The sequence below is a fragment of the Polypterus senegalus genome, chromosome 14, assembly GCF_016835505.1.
Source record: "Polypterus senegalus isolate Bchr_013 chromosome 14, ASM1683550v1, whole genome shotgun sequence".
NCBI lineage: Eukaryota > Metazoa > Chordata > Cladistia > Polypteriformes > Polypteridae > Polypterus > Polypterus senegalus.
The window spans coordinates 8,736,101-8,753,074 of record NC_053167.1 but is presented as its reverse complement, the minus strand read 5'-3'; the positions used below and the strand labels follow the sequence as shown (position 1 = coordinate 8,753,074).

The following is a 16,974-nucleotide window of genomic DNA, read 5'->3' as shown; positions in this document are numbered from 1 at the left end:
GTCCCTAGAAATTTGATATGTGAAGTATTCAGATAGGAGTTATTAACAAAATCTAGTGCAGCAATACTGTTTTGCTGTCATGTACATGCAAATGCTTATAAAAACTGAAACTGTTCCTTGAAGGGAGTATTGCTGTTCTTTTCAATCGATCTTCTGGAAAAAAAGGTCAACCAAGCACACAAAAATGTATATGAAAAGTAATGGACAAAATATTTGTACAGAGTAAATGGGGTGAAGCATATCATAAAAATGCTCTGGCACGGCAAAACTCGTTTAACAGTTGCATACCATATAACATATATGACTGTAAATCTATGTTTCTATTTAAATAAAATAATAGGTCTTACTATATACATTATAGAAATCAGTTAGGACACATATTGCTATATAATTCTACTAATTACGGAAATAATTACCACTCAAACAACGAGAAGACCCTCTTACAATGCGGCTAGATCCCCCCTCGCCTTTCATTGAGGTTTATTGTTAGGTACTCGGCGCGGACGAAGCGAGGCGCGCGCGCTCTAGCGCACCACGCGCGTACCCGTGGCGAAGCTAGAGGCGGTGCGCGGGCAGCGGTCTCCGGCGCTTCTCCGCTCGGCGTCTTCAGTGTGTCGGTGTACGCTGTGGCAGGAGGGAAGACGACGGAGAATGAGGAGAGGGATTCCCTTCCACACTCCAAGCGCGGCTCCGGCACTTCAGCGCGCCCTTGCCCCAGCGCGCACACGAGCAGCGGTTCCTCTTTTTCTGGTGTTTCTGCTTTAATTCAAGGGGTATTCTGCAGCGTCTCTCCAGTTTTCCCCGAGTTTCCGCGGTGCGCGGCTCCATCCCGTGAAAATGCCGGAGCTCATCTCAGTAAGCGACTTCATCGCTGAGGCGCAGGAAGACTACAGCTCCCCGACCACCTCGGCGTTCACAACCAAAATGGCAAGTTGCCGGAACACGGCTAACGGCATCGAGGAGGTACGACAGTCGGGGGCCTGGGGAGGGGTCGGAGGTCAGACTGGGGCACTTCAGTGGAAGCGTCGCCCCGCTTCTGTGTAGCACCGTGTACCCCTTGTGGGCGCATTGGGTTACTAGCATGTATCCTCACAATGGGCATTTAGAGAGCTGTTCACTTGCATCCTGGCCCATCGGCTAACCCATTAAGTGAATATTATGCTTTATACCGTCTGTCACCGCTGCTTCTCACGCGCCATTGTGGCAACGTCCGGTCACCGCTGCTCTTCATGCACCTGTGCATCCCCTCCAGTATACAGTATTGCAAGGGTAGTCTTTTGTAGCTTGTCTGTCCCATGGCACATCTGCCCTGTTTTTTGCAGCAGAGGTGGTTCTGATAATTCTGTCACTCCTCCATGTCATTCTGTCCTGTGTTTGACTCCTCAGGACTCCGTTTTTGCCTTGCAGCTTAGGTTGCCTTGAAGCCACTTGCACCTGTGTTTCATGTAACTCATACAACTGCTCAATGGTGCTCTGTCACCAATTATAACCCATTTCCCTGCACCATTTCCAGTTCATATCAAACCAAACATGCTTCATACTTTGCCTTTTATCCTGTCCAGTATTGGACAGCTCAGTTTCATAAGTCACTGCCATTCTATATGATTTCCTGTGCACATTAGGTTGGTGCATGTGCTTTCAAACCTTATGTTATCTTTTTGCATCTTATTTGAGAGATTCCAGTTTAACTCCTTAACCTTCATCCTTTTTTAGTACACCTTACTATTGCCATATTGAGCAGAGGTCACTTGCATCCTGGATTTTCGGCTAACCTTTTAACTCTGTATGGATTTTAGTGTGTCTTCTGCTACGCTTTTACTTTATACTGTCAGCAACTGCTTCTCCTTCCACACCATTGTATCAGCATGTGGTCACCACAGCTCTTTATGCACCTGTGTGCCTCCAGTGCGGTATATCACAGGGCAAGACATTTGTAGCCTGGCTCCTGCCACCTCTTTCTTGGTTATTGTAGCAGAGAGGGTTTCAGCAGTCAGTCTGTCATTCCGCCATGTCTTTCTGTCCCGTGACTGACTCCTGCAGTGAGTTTTTCACCTTGCAGCTTAGGTTGCCTCAAAGCCACTTGCACCTATGCTTCATGTAAGCCATACAATTAGTCACTGGTACTCTGTGACCAATCATAGCCCCTTACATTCCATTGTTTCCAGTTCAACTTAACCTGCCCCAGCTGTACACCTCACCTTTTATCCTGTCCAGTGTTTTGTCTGTTCTTTATGATTATGCTTAGGTTGGGCCATGTTCTTTCCTACCCTTATGTTTATCTTTTTGCATTATATTTGCTAGGTTCCCCTGCAACCTCTTAAACTTCATACTTTTCAGAACACCTCACTATAGCCATGTTGAGTAGAGGTCACTTGTGTCCTGAATCTTCAGCTAACCATCTAACTCTGTACTGATTTTTTACATGCGCCTTAAGCATGGGAAAGGCGCTATATACATGTATTGTTGTTATTATTATTAATATGATGATGATGTCAACAGCTAGCCCTTACATTTCATGCTGTCAGGCACTGTTGCTTCTAACTCACCATTGTGTTAACATCTGTTAACCACAGGTCCTTGTCTAATTTGTTCTCCCTCTAGTATATCACAGGGGACATCATTTGTAGACAGACTGCCAGCCTGACTGTCTGTCTCTCCATCTCCTGCTCCCTTTTTCTTGCTTATTGTAGCAGAGAGGGTTTTTTTATTAGTCTGTTGTGGTTCTCTGTCTTTCTGGCCCATGTTGGACTCTTCATGTCAGTTTTTTCACCTTGAAGCTTAGATTGCCTCAAAGCCATTTGCACCTGAATTTCTTGTAACTTATAGAATTGGTCACTGGTACTCTGTCACTAATTGTAGTCCCTTACCCTCCATCGCCTCCAGTTCTAAACAGTTTAATAAGTTTCTGCCTTTCTTTGGTTCGTTCAGGTTCTTTCATATACTTATGTTCTTTTTGCATCTTATTTGCTAGGCTCCATTATAAGCCATTAACCTCCATCCTTTTTCAGTGCAAAGGCTTTTTGCCCTGCTAACCCTTGGCCCTTTTTCTCAAGTGTAGTAGGTCTTTATGTCCTTTCTTGTGTACTGCATCCTGTAAAACATGGCTGTCATATTCGGCCATTCCTTTCACTAGTTGCCTTTTCTGTATTGCCATAAGCAGGGAATCTTATAACATGTAACATTGCTTCTTTTTAACCAAGAATAACTGCCCATTAATATAACCTATAACCTGCAAGAAATTTTGAACACTAGATTTAGAAGCAGGTTATTGTCCCCCAACAAATATTCTACTTTCAATAAATTCTAATGAAAGTTTTTTCTATTTAATAAGGAATATGACAAAACACTTGTCGCCATATATTAAGAAAATCTGACAAATTAATATAACCTATACAGGAGACTTTCCACTCCCAGAAAGCCCAAAAAAAAAGCAAACGTGTTTACGGTCCACAAAGACTATCCCAGTGTTAGAGGCAAAATGTCCAGTTTGGAGGGCTATCTGCTTGAACAGGTTGGCTGACATGTTTCGGGAGATCTTCTTCTCTTCTTTCATCTGCAGTGGTGTGCCTTGGCTGAGAAGAAGTATATAGCTCATTCATATTAGGTAAATTGCTAACACAAATAGGAGTATGCTTGTTTTCAGTCTCTTTTCAATTAAGGTTCATCTGTCCTTCCTGTCTTTATTTTTACTTAATACTTGGAAAATTCTATTATCCTGTTACTCCCAATTGGATTTTTTACCCTACCTCCTTTTAGCTTACAATCTTCCCTGTTCTGATCGCCAGTTCTAGTTTGTCTTGCAAGTTGCTTTCTCTCTTTCTGTCCTCCTACTACTTACATGCCATTCTGTCTTCAGTGGGTCATCTCAAGCCTCTCTGTCTCTATTAGTATCTGTTATTTCCTTCCTATCCATTATGGTATTTGCTGGTCATTAAATCCACTAGACAAGTTACTGGTCATTTGCCTGTTGTCTTACCATTTGCCATCCCTACTGTACAGGTCAGGTCACTGTGTGTCTAGCTGCAAATATACAGTGTGTTCTCTCTTGTGTATTGTAAGGGATGCTGACACATGAGCTCTGTCATCACCTTCCCTTCTGTATTTTCCTTTACAGGTCACTATTCTTGGGCATGGGAAAGGCGCTATATAAATAAAATGTTTTTTTAATTATTATTATTCTCTGCTACTCCATAGTTGGCTTAATTTCTAAATGTGTTGAGCAACATTGTTGTAATCAAAACTGTTTCCTTCCTCCTTGTCTTTTAGTTTCTCCTGTTAGGGGTCGCCACAGCGGTTCATCTGATTCCATATTTTCCTGGTCTCTGGATCTTGTTCTGTCACACCCACCACCTGCATGTCCTCCTCTTAGGTCTTCCTCTTCTCCTCTTGCCTAGCAGCTCTATCCTTGGCATCGTTCTCCCAATATAACAACATTTATTTATATAGCGCATTTTCATACAAACAATGCAACTCAAAGTGCTTTACATGATGATAACAAGCATCTCTCCTCTGCACCTGTCCAAAACAAACTCACATGTCCAAACCAAGTTCAAACTATTTCCTCAGAATCTTACTATATAAAAGCGGTCGGGATTGTCCTTCCATCCCATGAGTGCTACACAGGCGCGGAGTTTCACACACTCCCTGTCCATTTTGCAATGCACGATGGGATTTGTAGTTTCGTTTTTCCAGGTAAAAGATGATTTTCTGCTCCAGACTGTGCGATATCTTCTTCTTCTTTCTTACTATATAAAAGCGGTCGGGATTGTCTTTCCGTCCCGTGAGTGGAAAGCGTAAGCGGTATTCCGCTTATCACAGACTTACTACTTGCAGCTTGCGGTACGAAGTGACATGATGTGAGCAGAGTTCTGGTGCTCCCATCGTTCCCTTGCTTTTATGCGTGATGCGCTGTAAAAATAGACAAAATTATGTCTCTGGAAATAATTAATATTGATGGAGTACAAATGCCTCACCGCGTAGTAAATATCAGGGGGGTTCAAAAGGGCGCCCTCAATATAGAAAAAAAGTTTAAATTTCATAACAAAAATAACAGAAACTACGAGTATTAAAGTAATACCGCTCAAATGCAATATAACCAAATTAATGAGTTTGTATAAAATATCAACTTGATCTACATATTGAATTGCCTTAAGAAGTGGTCAACTTAAAAGTCGGTCGCCTTAAAAGGCGGGTCAGCCTAGTTCATAAGCAACCCTTTTGTGACTCAATCCATACAGCTCATGGACTGATTTCCTGAAAGGTTAATTTCAGAATCACTCTTTGAACTTTAACATTTCTGAAAAATTTTGGAATTGAGAGGAATTTGATATTCGTAACAAAGATGTCCTTTGATAGTGAAGTGGAGAGTATAACCTTTGCAGTATTATTCCATTTTTAATCAATTAAAGCTTAATTGTTGTGGGTACAAGAGCTCAGCTTTCAGTTTTGCCTTCCCAGCTCTTCCTCATGTTGTTTAAAAGAGGTGCTTTTTAGTCTTACATTATGTCTGTCATAAGAGGTGGCTTGGCCTCAGAGAAGCAGTTTCTCAGTGAGCGCATTGGCTTTTTTTCTTCTTCCTGTCTGATATAAATGTTTGATTTTAAAAAAAGAATCATTTAGCAACAATTATTCCTGATTCTACTCAAAGACTATCATTCTGTGTGGTGTTTTTGCAGAAAGGACCACCCTGTGATGTCAGTTATTCCACTGTCACCTCCCACTACTCTACAGTGTCTAGCCCCACCCACTCATGACCAGTCAGCATCCTCCCAGTTCTGATCTCCACATAGTGGCCAGTTTCCAGTCACTGTTGATGGATTATTGTTTCCTAAGCTCTTGTATGTTGTAATTCCTTTTTTTATCTCTCCTGTATGTCTCATCTATTTCCCCTTCAAAGTAGTCAGTATTCAAGCAAGAAAGAAGTCCTGATAAGAGAAGCAATCAATGTTTCTATGGAAACAACAACCTGAGATTAGAATGGAAACTGATTTTGTTTTTTTTTTTCATGTCTGCTACCACCTTTGACACTGGAACTGCTGTAACTGGGAATTCTGCATAAGATTCCAAGGTTCTCACCTGAATCTATTTAGCTGTGGTATGGAAGATAGAAGAGGTCTATAGAGCCCTATCTGAAGTGTCCCAGAGTTTTGTGGGAGGCTGTGATCAGAATTTGAAGAATAGCACATATGTATTTAAAAGTCCAGTCATCTTTAATTTATCTTGCCTCCTCTTTCCGTTTCAGGCTCTAGATCTTGATAGAGTAGTTCTGCAAAAAATGAAGAAGGCGGCCAAAGCTCAGTATGTCTCAGGTCAAGGTAAGTGCTCACAATGTCACTTGTGTGCATGTTGTACCAAAGTTATCTTATTTGTCTGAAGCAGAAATGATTGAACATTGTCTTTTGGTGCACATGTGGTTATATTTCTTTTTTTTCTATGCATTTAATCTTCCAAGGGCTAGAATGTGTAGACCATTATGGAGAGTGTAGATGCAAAAACATAGAAAAAAAATGCTGTTGGTTTATCCATCCATCCATCCATTCCCTAACCCGCTGAATCCGAATACAGGGTCACGGGGGTCTGCTGGAGCCAATCCCAGTCAACACAGGGCACAAGGCAGGAACCAATCCTGGGCAGGGTGCCAACCCACCGCAGGACACACACAAACACACCCACGCACCAAGCACACACTAGGGCCAATTTAGAATCGCCAATCCACCTAACCTGCATGTCTTTGGATTGTGGGAGGAAACCGGAGCGCCCGGAGGAAACCCACGCAGGGAGGACCCGGGAAGCGAACCCAGGTCTCCTAACTGCGAGGCAGCAGCGCTACCACCGTGCCGCCGCTGTTGGTTTAGCAAGGGCTAATTTCAACCTCTGATTTCAGAGCGGCAGCTGTATTACATGGTACTGAATTTACTCATTGACTAATTTTTAAACAGAACCCCAGAATTTGTAAAATAATTATTTAATATTTTTAGTATAGCACAGTGGTTTAATGTTTAGCACTGGTGTCTCACAGTTCTGGCTTTGGATTTCAGTGTAGACACTTTTAAGTCCTTCTCATGTTACTTTGGGTTTTTTTTTGTTACCTTTGTAACTCTCATCTTGGAGTAGACTGAACAAATGCCTTTTTTAACACTAGCACAAAAATCTGATCTGATGCCTGTGTTGCTTACATCACATGATATGGATGTGGCCTGAGCATGGTTTGTAATGCAGTAAGGTGGTAAGGTTGGGAGCTTGTGCCGATAGCACGTTGCCATACCCACCTGGATTGCAACCCGAGTGCAGTGAGTGACACCTCAGTACCACACTGAAACAGTATGAGGTTTTTTACGGTGGCCGGAGTGCCAATCCAGCCACCAATCCCCAAATTTTCCCTGTAAATTAGAGGATCAGCTTGCAGGGCGGGATGCAGATTAACATAATGACACATTTAAAAACAGCTTATTTTCTATATATGTTGAGTAAGTACAGAAAGGCTATGGCATTTAAAGTCAATAAAACTGAATTCAGTATCTCTTGCTCTGTAAGTGCTCTATCCGATACAGACATTGGCAATCTCTTCCTAAACGTCTCAGTGAAACTCATGTTGTTCCAGAATTTTCTCACAGCATTTCTACTGATGGTGTTTATCCTTCCTTTTGCAGTCTTTTCTTTGATTTTACCCAGCAATACAACACTTTCAGCTCTGATGTTATTTTAATTGTCTATTCTTTATCTCACTTAGTAATTTTTCACCTGTACTTTTCTTAATATTCCTTCATTTGTTACTTTATCTGTTCAGGAAATTTTTATCATTCTTCTGAAAAAAACACATCTCAGCTGTGTAGTCCATGTTTTGTTGTTTTGCTCACAGTCAGTGTTTTAGAACCGTACATTAAGACAGACCAAATTGTAACACCATTGAATGTTCCTATTTTTTTCATTTTTATGTGTTGGTTTGTAAGTATGTGTTTTAATTGCATAAAAGCCGTTTGTGCCATAGCAATCCTTATGTTGATTTTCTGATGTGGAAAAGTGGCCTGTATTGCATTTGGTCTCAAAAGTCAGATATCATTTAGTTTTCAGATTTTTACACCTAATCTGATCTTTATCAGATGTGAAAATAATTGCAATCAGTTCACATTAGATGGATAATTACTTTATTCGATCCCCAGTTCACAGCATAGAGGTGTGAAGGAGAAAGAGTGTATAAGGACTGCTAATTGTTTGGGGTTGTGATTGGAAAACATAGCAAAGTGTTGGATATATTGAAGAGAGATAGTAAGTACTGTATGTGCTGCATACATGGAGGAGGTGGAAGAGTTAATGGAAGAATGCTTAAAGAGAACAGCAAACCACACACTTTTTTTAGGCAGGGGAAAAGTGATGGTAATGCCGGGTTTGGTGTACTTATCTAAGAAAAATGGGCAGACAGTGGTAGAGATGAAAAAGTTGGGCGAGTGTGTTTATAGCTATTAAGGTGACTGTTGATGGCAATGCAATCATGGGTACCTGGAACAGGTCAGGTTGGGGAGCATGCACTGGTGCAGCATGTTGTTGCACCCACAACACAAATGAAACAGCTTGGAATCCTGGTTGGCATCCCCCCAGGCAGACACGCGGTCCAGTCCTGCCTCCAGGTGTTAACGTGGGCATCCCCTTGGGCTGGTCCAGCCGCTCGGGTCCTCAACAATCCGGGTCCTGTGAGCGGGATCAAACTTGGGGAATCGCACCAGATGGCCATAGTGCCATAACTGACTCTCCCTCGTAATGCAGGTAATGGGTCTCATTTGAGACTCCGTGATCAACCGCTCAATCGACACAATGTCAAACTAGTGGAACCCCAGGATTCTCCACAGACAGACACACTGCTGATTCTTATGCCTAAGATGTCACTAAATCCAGAGCAATCACAAGCCCAGACACTCGGACTCCTAGCTATGTCTCTCAAGAGTCCCGATCAGAACCTTCATGGACTCCTCAAATATCACAGCATCGTTGGCAAAGTCAAGATCAGTGAATCTTCACCAACAGATCCCCCACAGCCGCTGGACACTACGACCCTGCCCAACACCCAGTCCATGCAATCATTAAACAGAGTAGGAGCAAGAGCACATCCTGATGAACCCCAGAATCAACTGGGATAAACGCAGAGCTTCTGCCTCCACTCGGCACAGCACTCGCAGTACCAGTGTACAGTACAGGCCACCTATGATATCCAGCAGCTTGGGGGAGGGGGGGATCCTGTGAAGTCTCAGGATCTCCCACAAAGCAGCTTGGTCAACTGATTCGAACACTTTACAAAAGTCAACAAAGGCTGCAAAGAAACTCTGCCGATATTCGCATTTGTACTCCATGAGAACCCTCTGCACCTGGATGTGATTGATGGTAGACTTCTTAGCCATAAAGCCAGACTGCTCCAGTCGCTGGTATATGAGCAAGTGATCACAGATCCCATTGAGGATGGACCCTAGCAAGGACCTTACCCGGCACTAAAAGCAGTGTTAACCCCCCATAGTTGCCCCAATCCAGGTGACCACCCTTCCCTTTCCAGATAGGAGAGACAAAATCCTGTTTTCCAGTCAGTTGGGATGATGCCCGTCTCCCAAATAGAAGAAATAATTTCTTGCAATGTCAGGAGGACAGCCTTACCACCCTGGAGAAGTTCACCCCGGATAACACAAATCCCTGCAGCCTTCCCTACCTTCAGCTGGTTCACCACTTGTGCAATCTCAGTGAGATTAGGTGGTTCACAGCTAATTGGAGGATCAGCCTCAAGAACTGTGGACCCAGAGATTTTCAGAATCCTAGCCAGAAGATCAGCTTTAAACAGCTGTTCAAAGTAGACAGCCCAGCAGGTCACAATTACAGCGTCATCTGTAAGGACCGTTCCATCACCTGACCTGACTGCAACTCTCAGAGGAACAGATTCAGATGTGCATAATGCCTTGATTACTCTGTAAGCAGGACATGGGTCACTAGACCATAGATGGTGTGTCACTTGTTCATAGATTTCTCTAACAAACGCCTCCTTATCTGCCCTCGGAACCCTCACAGCTGTCCGTCTCAGTTCCTGTTACAGAATGGAGTTGCAGCTGCGACTCCTCACGATGATATTCGGGGTGCCGTGTGAGATGAAACCCATCCTTCTGGGAAGATAGGCAACACCAACACAGCTCTTAGCAACTTTAAGGGACTTGTCAAGGAAGGTCTCGCACATCACATTAGGATCAGCACTTGCACCCAAGTCTGCATGTTCCTTACACAAACTTCTTGCAAACATATTAGAAGCAGCCTGATCTTGGAGTCTGGCCAGGTACAGCCTCTTTCTCGTAGTAGGTGGTAACCAACTAGATGTAAGCTGAATCTTCAGAGTAGCAACAGCAAGTCTGTGGTTAGAATTCACAAACTGGGGACTTCTGTAGACCCCGCTGTTCTGTAGGTGCCTCCAGCGTCAACCTATGAGGATGTGATCAATCTCCTTCACTGCATCACCACTATTGGAGTACCAAGTACAATGATGTGGCTCTGGGTGCTTGAACCAGGATCCACTGATCCGCAGCCCCTGACCTTTTGCAAAATCAAAGAACTTGGAGCCAGTTTCAACACGGCTGCTAGACCCGTGGGGACCGACACAATCCTCATAGCCAGCCCTGTCAGTGCTAGTAGTCGCATTGAAGTCACCAATGATCAGAGGAGTACCACCTCACGGGCACCCATCAACCACTGAGTGAAGTTGCAAATAAGATGCCTCCCTCACTGACACATCACTCACTGTGGTTGTAGACTCACTGAGACAACAGACAAGGACCCAGAGAATGCCTTAATCCGAGTCTCATAATACATTTATTGGAAGGAGCGACCTCAGACACCACAGGAAGGAGCTGATTCACCACAGGAACAGCTACTCCCTGAGTATGAAAACCATCAGAATAACCAGATCAATGAAATGTGTATCCACCTACAGAAATGTAGGCTTTCCAATGGTTTTGACTCTTCCGGGGATGAGACTACTGAGAGCTTTTCCCCATCCCATTCATAATTTGAGCAGCCTACCTATGGGCAGTTGCAGCAAAGCTATTCCCGTGGAGAGCAGAAAGGAGTCCTGTCTTCTTTTTCAGAGCTGCATGAAGCTTCTACAGTGGCTGGAGTGCCAATCCTGCCACCAGCTCCAGTGATTTCGTAGCAAGTTAGAGGACCTGCTTGCTGGGCTGGATGCAACTACATGAAAAAGTTTCTGAATGTAGAGAATGAATGAGGTATTGATGGTGGTTGTAAAAAAAATAAATTAAATAGAAAAAGCGAGCTTTAAGCTCTCAAAAGAGGAGGTTGCAAAAGTGCTGAAAAAGATAAAGATCAGTAAAGCAGTGATTGAGAAAGAAAATTGCGATAAAATCTTGCAAAATGCAACTTGGTTTCATGCCTCAAAACAGAATAACAAGTGCCATCTTTTCTGTACAGGAAAAGCATCAGGTAACAGAAAACAAGCTGCATTATACATTTGCAGATCTGGAGAAGGCGTTTGACTGGGTGCTGTCAGAGTTAATGAGGTGGGCATTGAGAAAGTTAGTTGTGGATGAATAATTATTGTATTGAATGATGGTGTGGACAGCAGATGGCAATAGTGAATGCTTTGAGATGAAAGTCGGGCTACACCAGGAATTCAGTCAAAGTCTGTTGCTTGTTGTTACATTTATGAAGATAGAGAAGTGTGTAAAGGCTTGTCATGTGAGCCAATATGTCGATGGTATAATAGTGTCAAAAAGTGAAGAATATTTGAAGGAGAAAAAACAAATGAAAGGCTACTTTTGAAGTGAAGGGCCTCAAGGTAAAAGCGGGACAGACCATAGTGATGCCTAGTGATAAAGGGACAAGAGTTGATAGAGAAGAGGGGCGAAGGGCCGTGTGGCATGGTTAGTGGATAGGTTGTCAAGTCATACATGGCTTGTTAGGAGTTATTGCATAAAAGATGTAGTGGTATGAAAGGTTGTCAGGAGGCAGCAAGTGTGACTTTTCTGTTGAAAGTTTGTGAGGGAGTGCGGAATGCAGATATCCATCCATCCATCCATTATGCAACCCACTATATCCTAACTACAGGGTCACGGGGGGTCTGCTGGACCCAATCCCAGCCAACACAGAGCGCAAGGCAGGAAACAAACCCCAGGCATTGCACCAGCCCACCGCAGCAATGCAGATATTCTGAGTTTAAAATTATATATTGTCAGTTGAGTTCTTTTGGAGACAGTAGGGAACTTCCACTATTTAATGTAGTTGACATGCGAAGGAGGTAAGACTCAGAGGGATGTTGAAAAAAAAAAAAAGACGTGATTAGAGGTGTTTTCAGATGAAATAATTCCAAGGATTTCCAGTAATGGGGAAAATACAGGAGAAAAGATTGGGGGCTGCCCACTAACCTGGGCAAGCCCAGAAAATGTCCTTTAAACCGATGATGAAGATGAAACTGAACCAGTTTGTGAGTGGGCTCTGTAGTGGTATCTCTTTACTATACAAATGTAGGTTTGGTCCCAATATATTGGCTTGGATCAAATTACTGTATTCTAGCTCAGAAGGCTCTGTTTGTGTGATGTTTAGAGAGAGCCATTTCTTCAAATCACTGTCCACAGTACTTTTGCAGTGAGAATTATTCGTATTAAGATGAACATCCTTCTATAACTCGTATTTCTTTTTAAGTGTATCCTTCTGTACTGTGTATTAACAAACCTTTATTTTGCTTGTTTTTGTTAGAAATGGATTTAAATTTGTTAATCTAGAATGTAAAATGTCTGAACATTTAAAAAGTAGTTTTACAGATATCTAAAGCAAAGGAATACATGACATTGCCTTAATTTTAATTTTATAACTTGGTCATGAATATCCATACTTTGTGTCTCTGGAAGGAATCGGAAGGCAATGAAACTGCACCGACTTGGTAAGCCCTTAAGGAGAAATCTTGTTCATTTTCCTCTCCCTCTACGTTTTTCCATCTTTTTCATCAATTAATAATCATCAACAAGTTTCTAGCAATCTGGTGGGGCGTAATTCATTTGAACTTTGAAACCAACGTTGGGAATAGCTTAGATGCTATTCTGAGCTGTTCCAGTGGGTGATAGTCAGTCATATATTTCAGCCTTCTTGACAATATGCATGCATCCTTTGAGCAATTCCGCTTAAAACATAATCTTCCTGTGAAACACTACTTTTTCTAAGTGCAATGTCAAAAGAAACATGCCAAACCTCCCTAATTTATTTATCAAAAACGTTGTATGGTTTTGTAGTAATTAGTAATAATGGAGATGCTGAAATTGTTTTCAGGCTGTTTCTGCTAACCACTAGGTGCATACCACTAGATAATCTTTAACAATAATAGGAAAAGGAGCCTCAGCCAAGGAATTCAGCTATTCCTTTACAACATACCTTTGCCTTTACTTTGTGCAAAACATGGCTTTACTCACCTTAAAGTTGTACAATGCACACACCTAGCAAGATTAAAAGATATCTAAAATCTAACAGAAAGAGGATCTGAGCACATAAAGTTTGTTATATTCTGCATTTTGACTTATGTAAATCAATCATCTGGAAATACCCTAATCCATCCTCTGTAATTCATTTGAAGAGTGTTGTCTTCTATTACCCAGAACTAGAAAAAATAAACATTTTCTTATAAGGAACAGTATAAAGTTTCTTCATTGTTTGGTAAAAATTCATTAATGCTGCTCTAAAGTATGCGTGATAAGCTTCTGTCTCTGCTCTACTTTTCATTTAATGTTTTATTATGCATATGGAAATATACCAGTTAGCAGAGCTCTCATTATGAGGTAAGAGATGGATATTGAGTATTGATTATGACTTACGGTAATTTAATCTTAAACATTAATATATGAAATGTTGTACGTGTTGTATTGTGGACTAAACTGTGTTTTTGTAACTGAAGTGTACTTTTTACAATACTACTACTACTACTTTGCTCTATAAGTTTAATTATACCAAAAAAAAGAAATCTTGAAAGGCTTGGTTGAGAAATTGAGGCGTGAGTGCTAGTAATAACACAGAACATATGTGTGTGCTTGCCATTGTTACAGACTATTTTGCAGAAGTTATTTTAGAAAGTGATAATTTCAGTGTGGAAATTAAGGATGATTATAAGTGGTAGTTTCATTGATGATATTGAATTTGTTGACATTTTGGGTAGTTAACATTACAGAAGTTTTTGACCCAAGAGAAGGGCAGTGATTATATGAAGTAATTCAACTAACTGTTGGTCCTTCCTGGGAAGTAATGTTTTCAGCAATGTCAATTTCAATAAACAATGATTCTGTGGAACCAGTCTTTTTCTATTTTATTTTTACTTGAACAGTGATTTGAATAGTAATAATGTCATTCAAAATGCTGTATTCAGGTTGAGTTTGTATGGGATTAATTTTCACTAACAGTGCAGATTACAGTCAAGGGCAGTAAGTAAACATCACTTTACATTTTTGAAGCCTGTACCTAATTCAAGTTGATATATCTGAACACCAGTTTAGGAAATGATCAATTGTCTGCTGTTATTTTTAATGGAACTGTTTGTTTGTTTGTTTTTTTTTTTTTTAACTTAGATCACATTTCCCATCTGGAAAACTACATTGCCTCAATGGAGAGGCTTGCACAGAATTTTAGAAATAATGGAGAATATGAACTTGCAACTGCCTTTAACAAGTTTGCAGAATTTTCAAAGGAGCCTCTGACACCAATGAAGAATCTGGTAGGACATCAACTTATGTGTTTGGCTCTAGTTTAGAGGTAAAATGATTTACTAAAAAGGTTAGCATTTGGATAAAAGCAGTAATAACATATGGATAAGTAGAAAATATGCACAGTTCAGAGCTGTGTTTTTACAGTATGATAGGCCATCACTTTCAGCTATTGTTGTCACTAGGATTTTTTTCTTAGTTTGTTGTAAGAGTTTTCTTGTTATTGCTTTTTGTTCAAAATTGTGAGCATTGCCATTGTGTTTATGTATATTTCCAAGCAGCCCTTGCACTTTGTTTCTTTGTGTTCAGTGTATGGCAGATAGCGTGGGTTCAGTTCTTTGATTAGATGGTTACAGGCAAGACAGTTTCACTTTAGGGTGGCATATGTATCAATCTCATGTCCCAGAATATTATTATGGTGTGGAAAAAACAAGGCCTCCAGAAGTTAAGCAAGGCATTAAAGTACTGCTGTAGAATGATAATCTTAACGGAATATGTTGTGTCGTTATCAACCCACACTCTCACACCATGATATAACCAGAATGTGGAAGTGCCACTGTGGCTGCTGATAACCAGCTCACACTGCATACTTATATGCTGCATAGCGGAGTACTGAACCCCAAACTGTCATTTCTGTTTTCAGTTGCAGAGTCTCTTTCACAACATAAACTTCTTTCTGGATTCCCTAGTAAAAGGCGACTTAAAGGATGTCAAAGGGGTAAGGAGTATCTAAACCAATCATCTTGGCAGATAGCTGGGAGAACCAAATGTCCTTAGTGATAATTAATCATGCCTCAAAGTACACTGTATGACATTTGTAGGTGTATCATTGGCATACAAAGAGGTTAAGTGTTAAAAAATAAACTGAATTTATTAATTTTTTTTCCTAACACACACACACATCCCTCACATATATATTTTCACATTCATGAAGTTGCATATAGAGAATGTACACAGGTGTTTACTTCCATATATGTAATGATTTATACTGAGTCTTAGTTTCTATTATTTGAGATTCCTATCTACAAACATACTCCAATAACTAACAACACTGCAGAAATGTAAAGTTTTTTTTGTCATATTTATTAAAAAAAGTGAGGCGTTTTCTTAATTTTGTTCTAATAGTTATGTTTTACATATAATGTAATATTAAGAGCTCATTATGCATCACACTTATTGTAAACTGTCATTTTGTTGGATACATGCAGTGCAAAATCAGGATCTCCAACTAACCTTTATTGTTGTATTCTAATGGTTACATTTTCCTGCTTCTCTAGGATCTTAAGAAGCCCTTTGATAAAGCCTGGAAAGATTATGAAAATAAATTGTAAGTGTGTATTGGATCCCTTTGAGTTTGACAAAACTGTTGTCATTGTAACTGACGGGCATTTGAAGAAATATATGGATAGGTGTGGAGAAGCAACATGACAGTTTAAGTCAGGCATCATTGAAACACATTTCTCATTTATCTGTTTGGGGTTGGATTAATGTCATAGTATGGTCATGGTTATTCTTGCTGGCTTTTAATGCTTGGATGTTTTTGTGATTCTGAGTTACCACACCTTCTCGGTGGAGTTGCATAATTTTTTCTAGGGACTTCAGTTGAAAGACCATTCTTAGATTAATTGGCAACTCTAAATTGGCTTGCCATGATTGTTGATAAATTAAGGTCCAAATTTAGGCGGGCTCTTGCCTTTTTAAATCTTGCTGTTTAGATAGACTGCAAGTTCTTTTCAATTAGAAAAGAAGGTTAAAAAAATATTTGGACTTACTGTCATCAACCCTCTCTAACACCATTAACCCCCAACCATAGACGGAAGGACAAAACTGTCCATCATTTGAGAAAAACTTCATTATAGCCTGACTTTAAAGCAAGTTCATTGTGGCACGTACAGTAAAAATTTGCACATTGCCCTCAGAGTAAGAAAATCTGGTTCACAAAGACAGGCAATACACAAATCTCTTCTGTTGGAGCTGTTGGCTGTTTGTCTATCTTTAACATAGAGAAAGAAATTGCCAAATAACTAGCTGAGTAATACAGAATATCATGTGATGGTAACCAAAAACAAGGAACAGTCCCAATCCCATTGTTCATTTTTTGTATAATAATAGTGCTGTTAAGGATTTAGAAAACACATTAAGCTTTTCTTTCTCTTTGTAATTATTTACAAGAATAACATTTTTCTTTCTTCTGTTACTAACCTGAAGATTCTATAGAACTCTGCCTAAAACCTTGTTTTAAGAAAATAATCTTCCTCTG

At 40.7% G+C, this 16,974-nt stretch overlaps 1 protein-coding gene across 2 annotated transcripts in view; it reads left to right on the top strand.

Annotated features, from left to right (window-relative positions):
* Nucleotides 1-630: 630 nt before the first annotated feature.
* The window catches only part of unm_sa1614 (un-named sa1614), a 51,615-nt gene continuing 35,271 nt past the window's right edge, over nucleotides 631-16,974 (top strand). The window contains exons 1-5 of one of the 2 annotated variants that reach the window (XM_039776605.1): nucleotides 631-963; nucleotides 6,242-6,314; nucleotides 14,580-14,725; nucleotides 15,358-15,432; nucleotides 15,992-16,041. In XM_039776605.1, the coding sequence (XP_039632539.1) occupies nucleotides 838-963; nucleotides 6,242-6,314; nucleotides 14,580-14,725; nucleotides 15,358-15,432; nucleotides 15,992-16,041 (470 nt within the window). In that variant the 5' untranslated portion in view covers nucleotides 631-837. The remainder of the gene's footprint in view (nucleotides 964-6,241; nucleotides 6,315-14,579; nucleotides 14,726-15,357; nucleotides 15,433-15,991; nucleotides 16,042-16,974) is intronic. The other variant, XM_039776604.1, reaches the window with a different exon arrangement.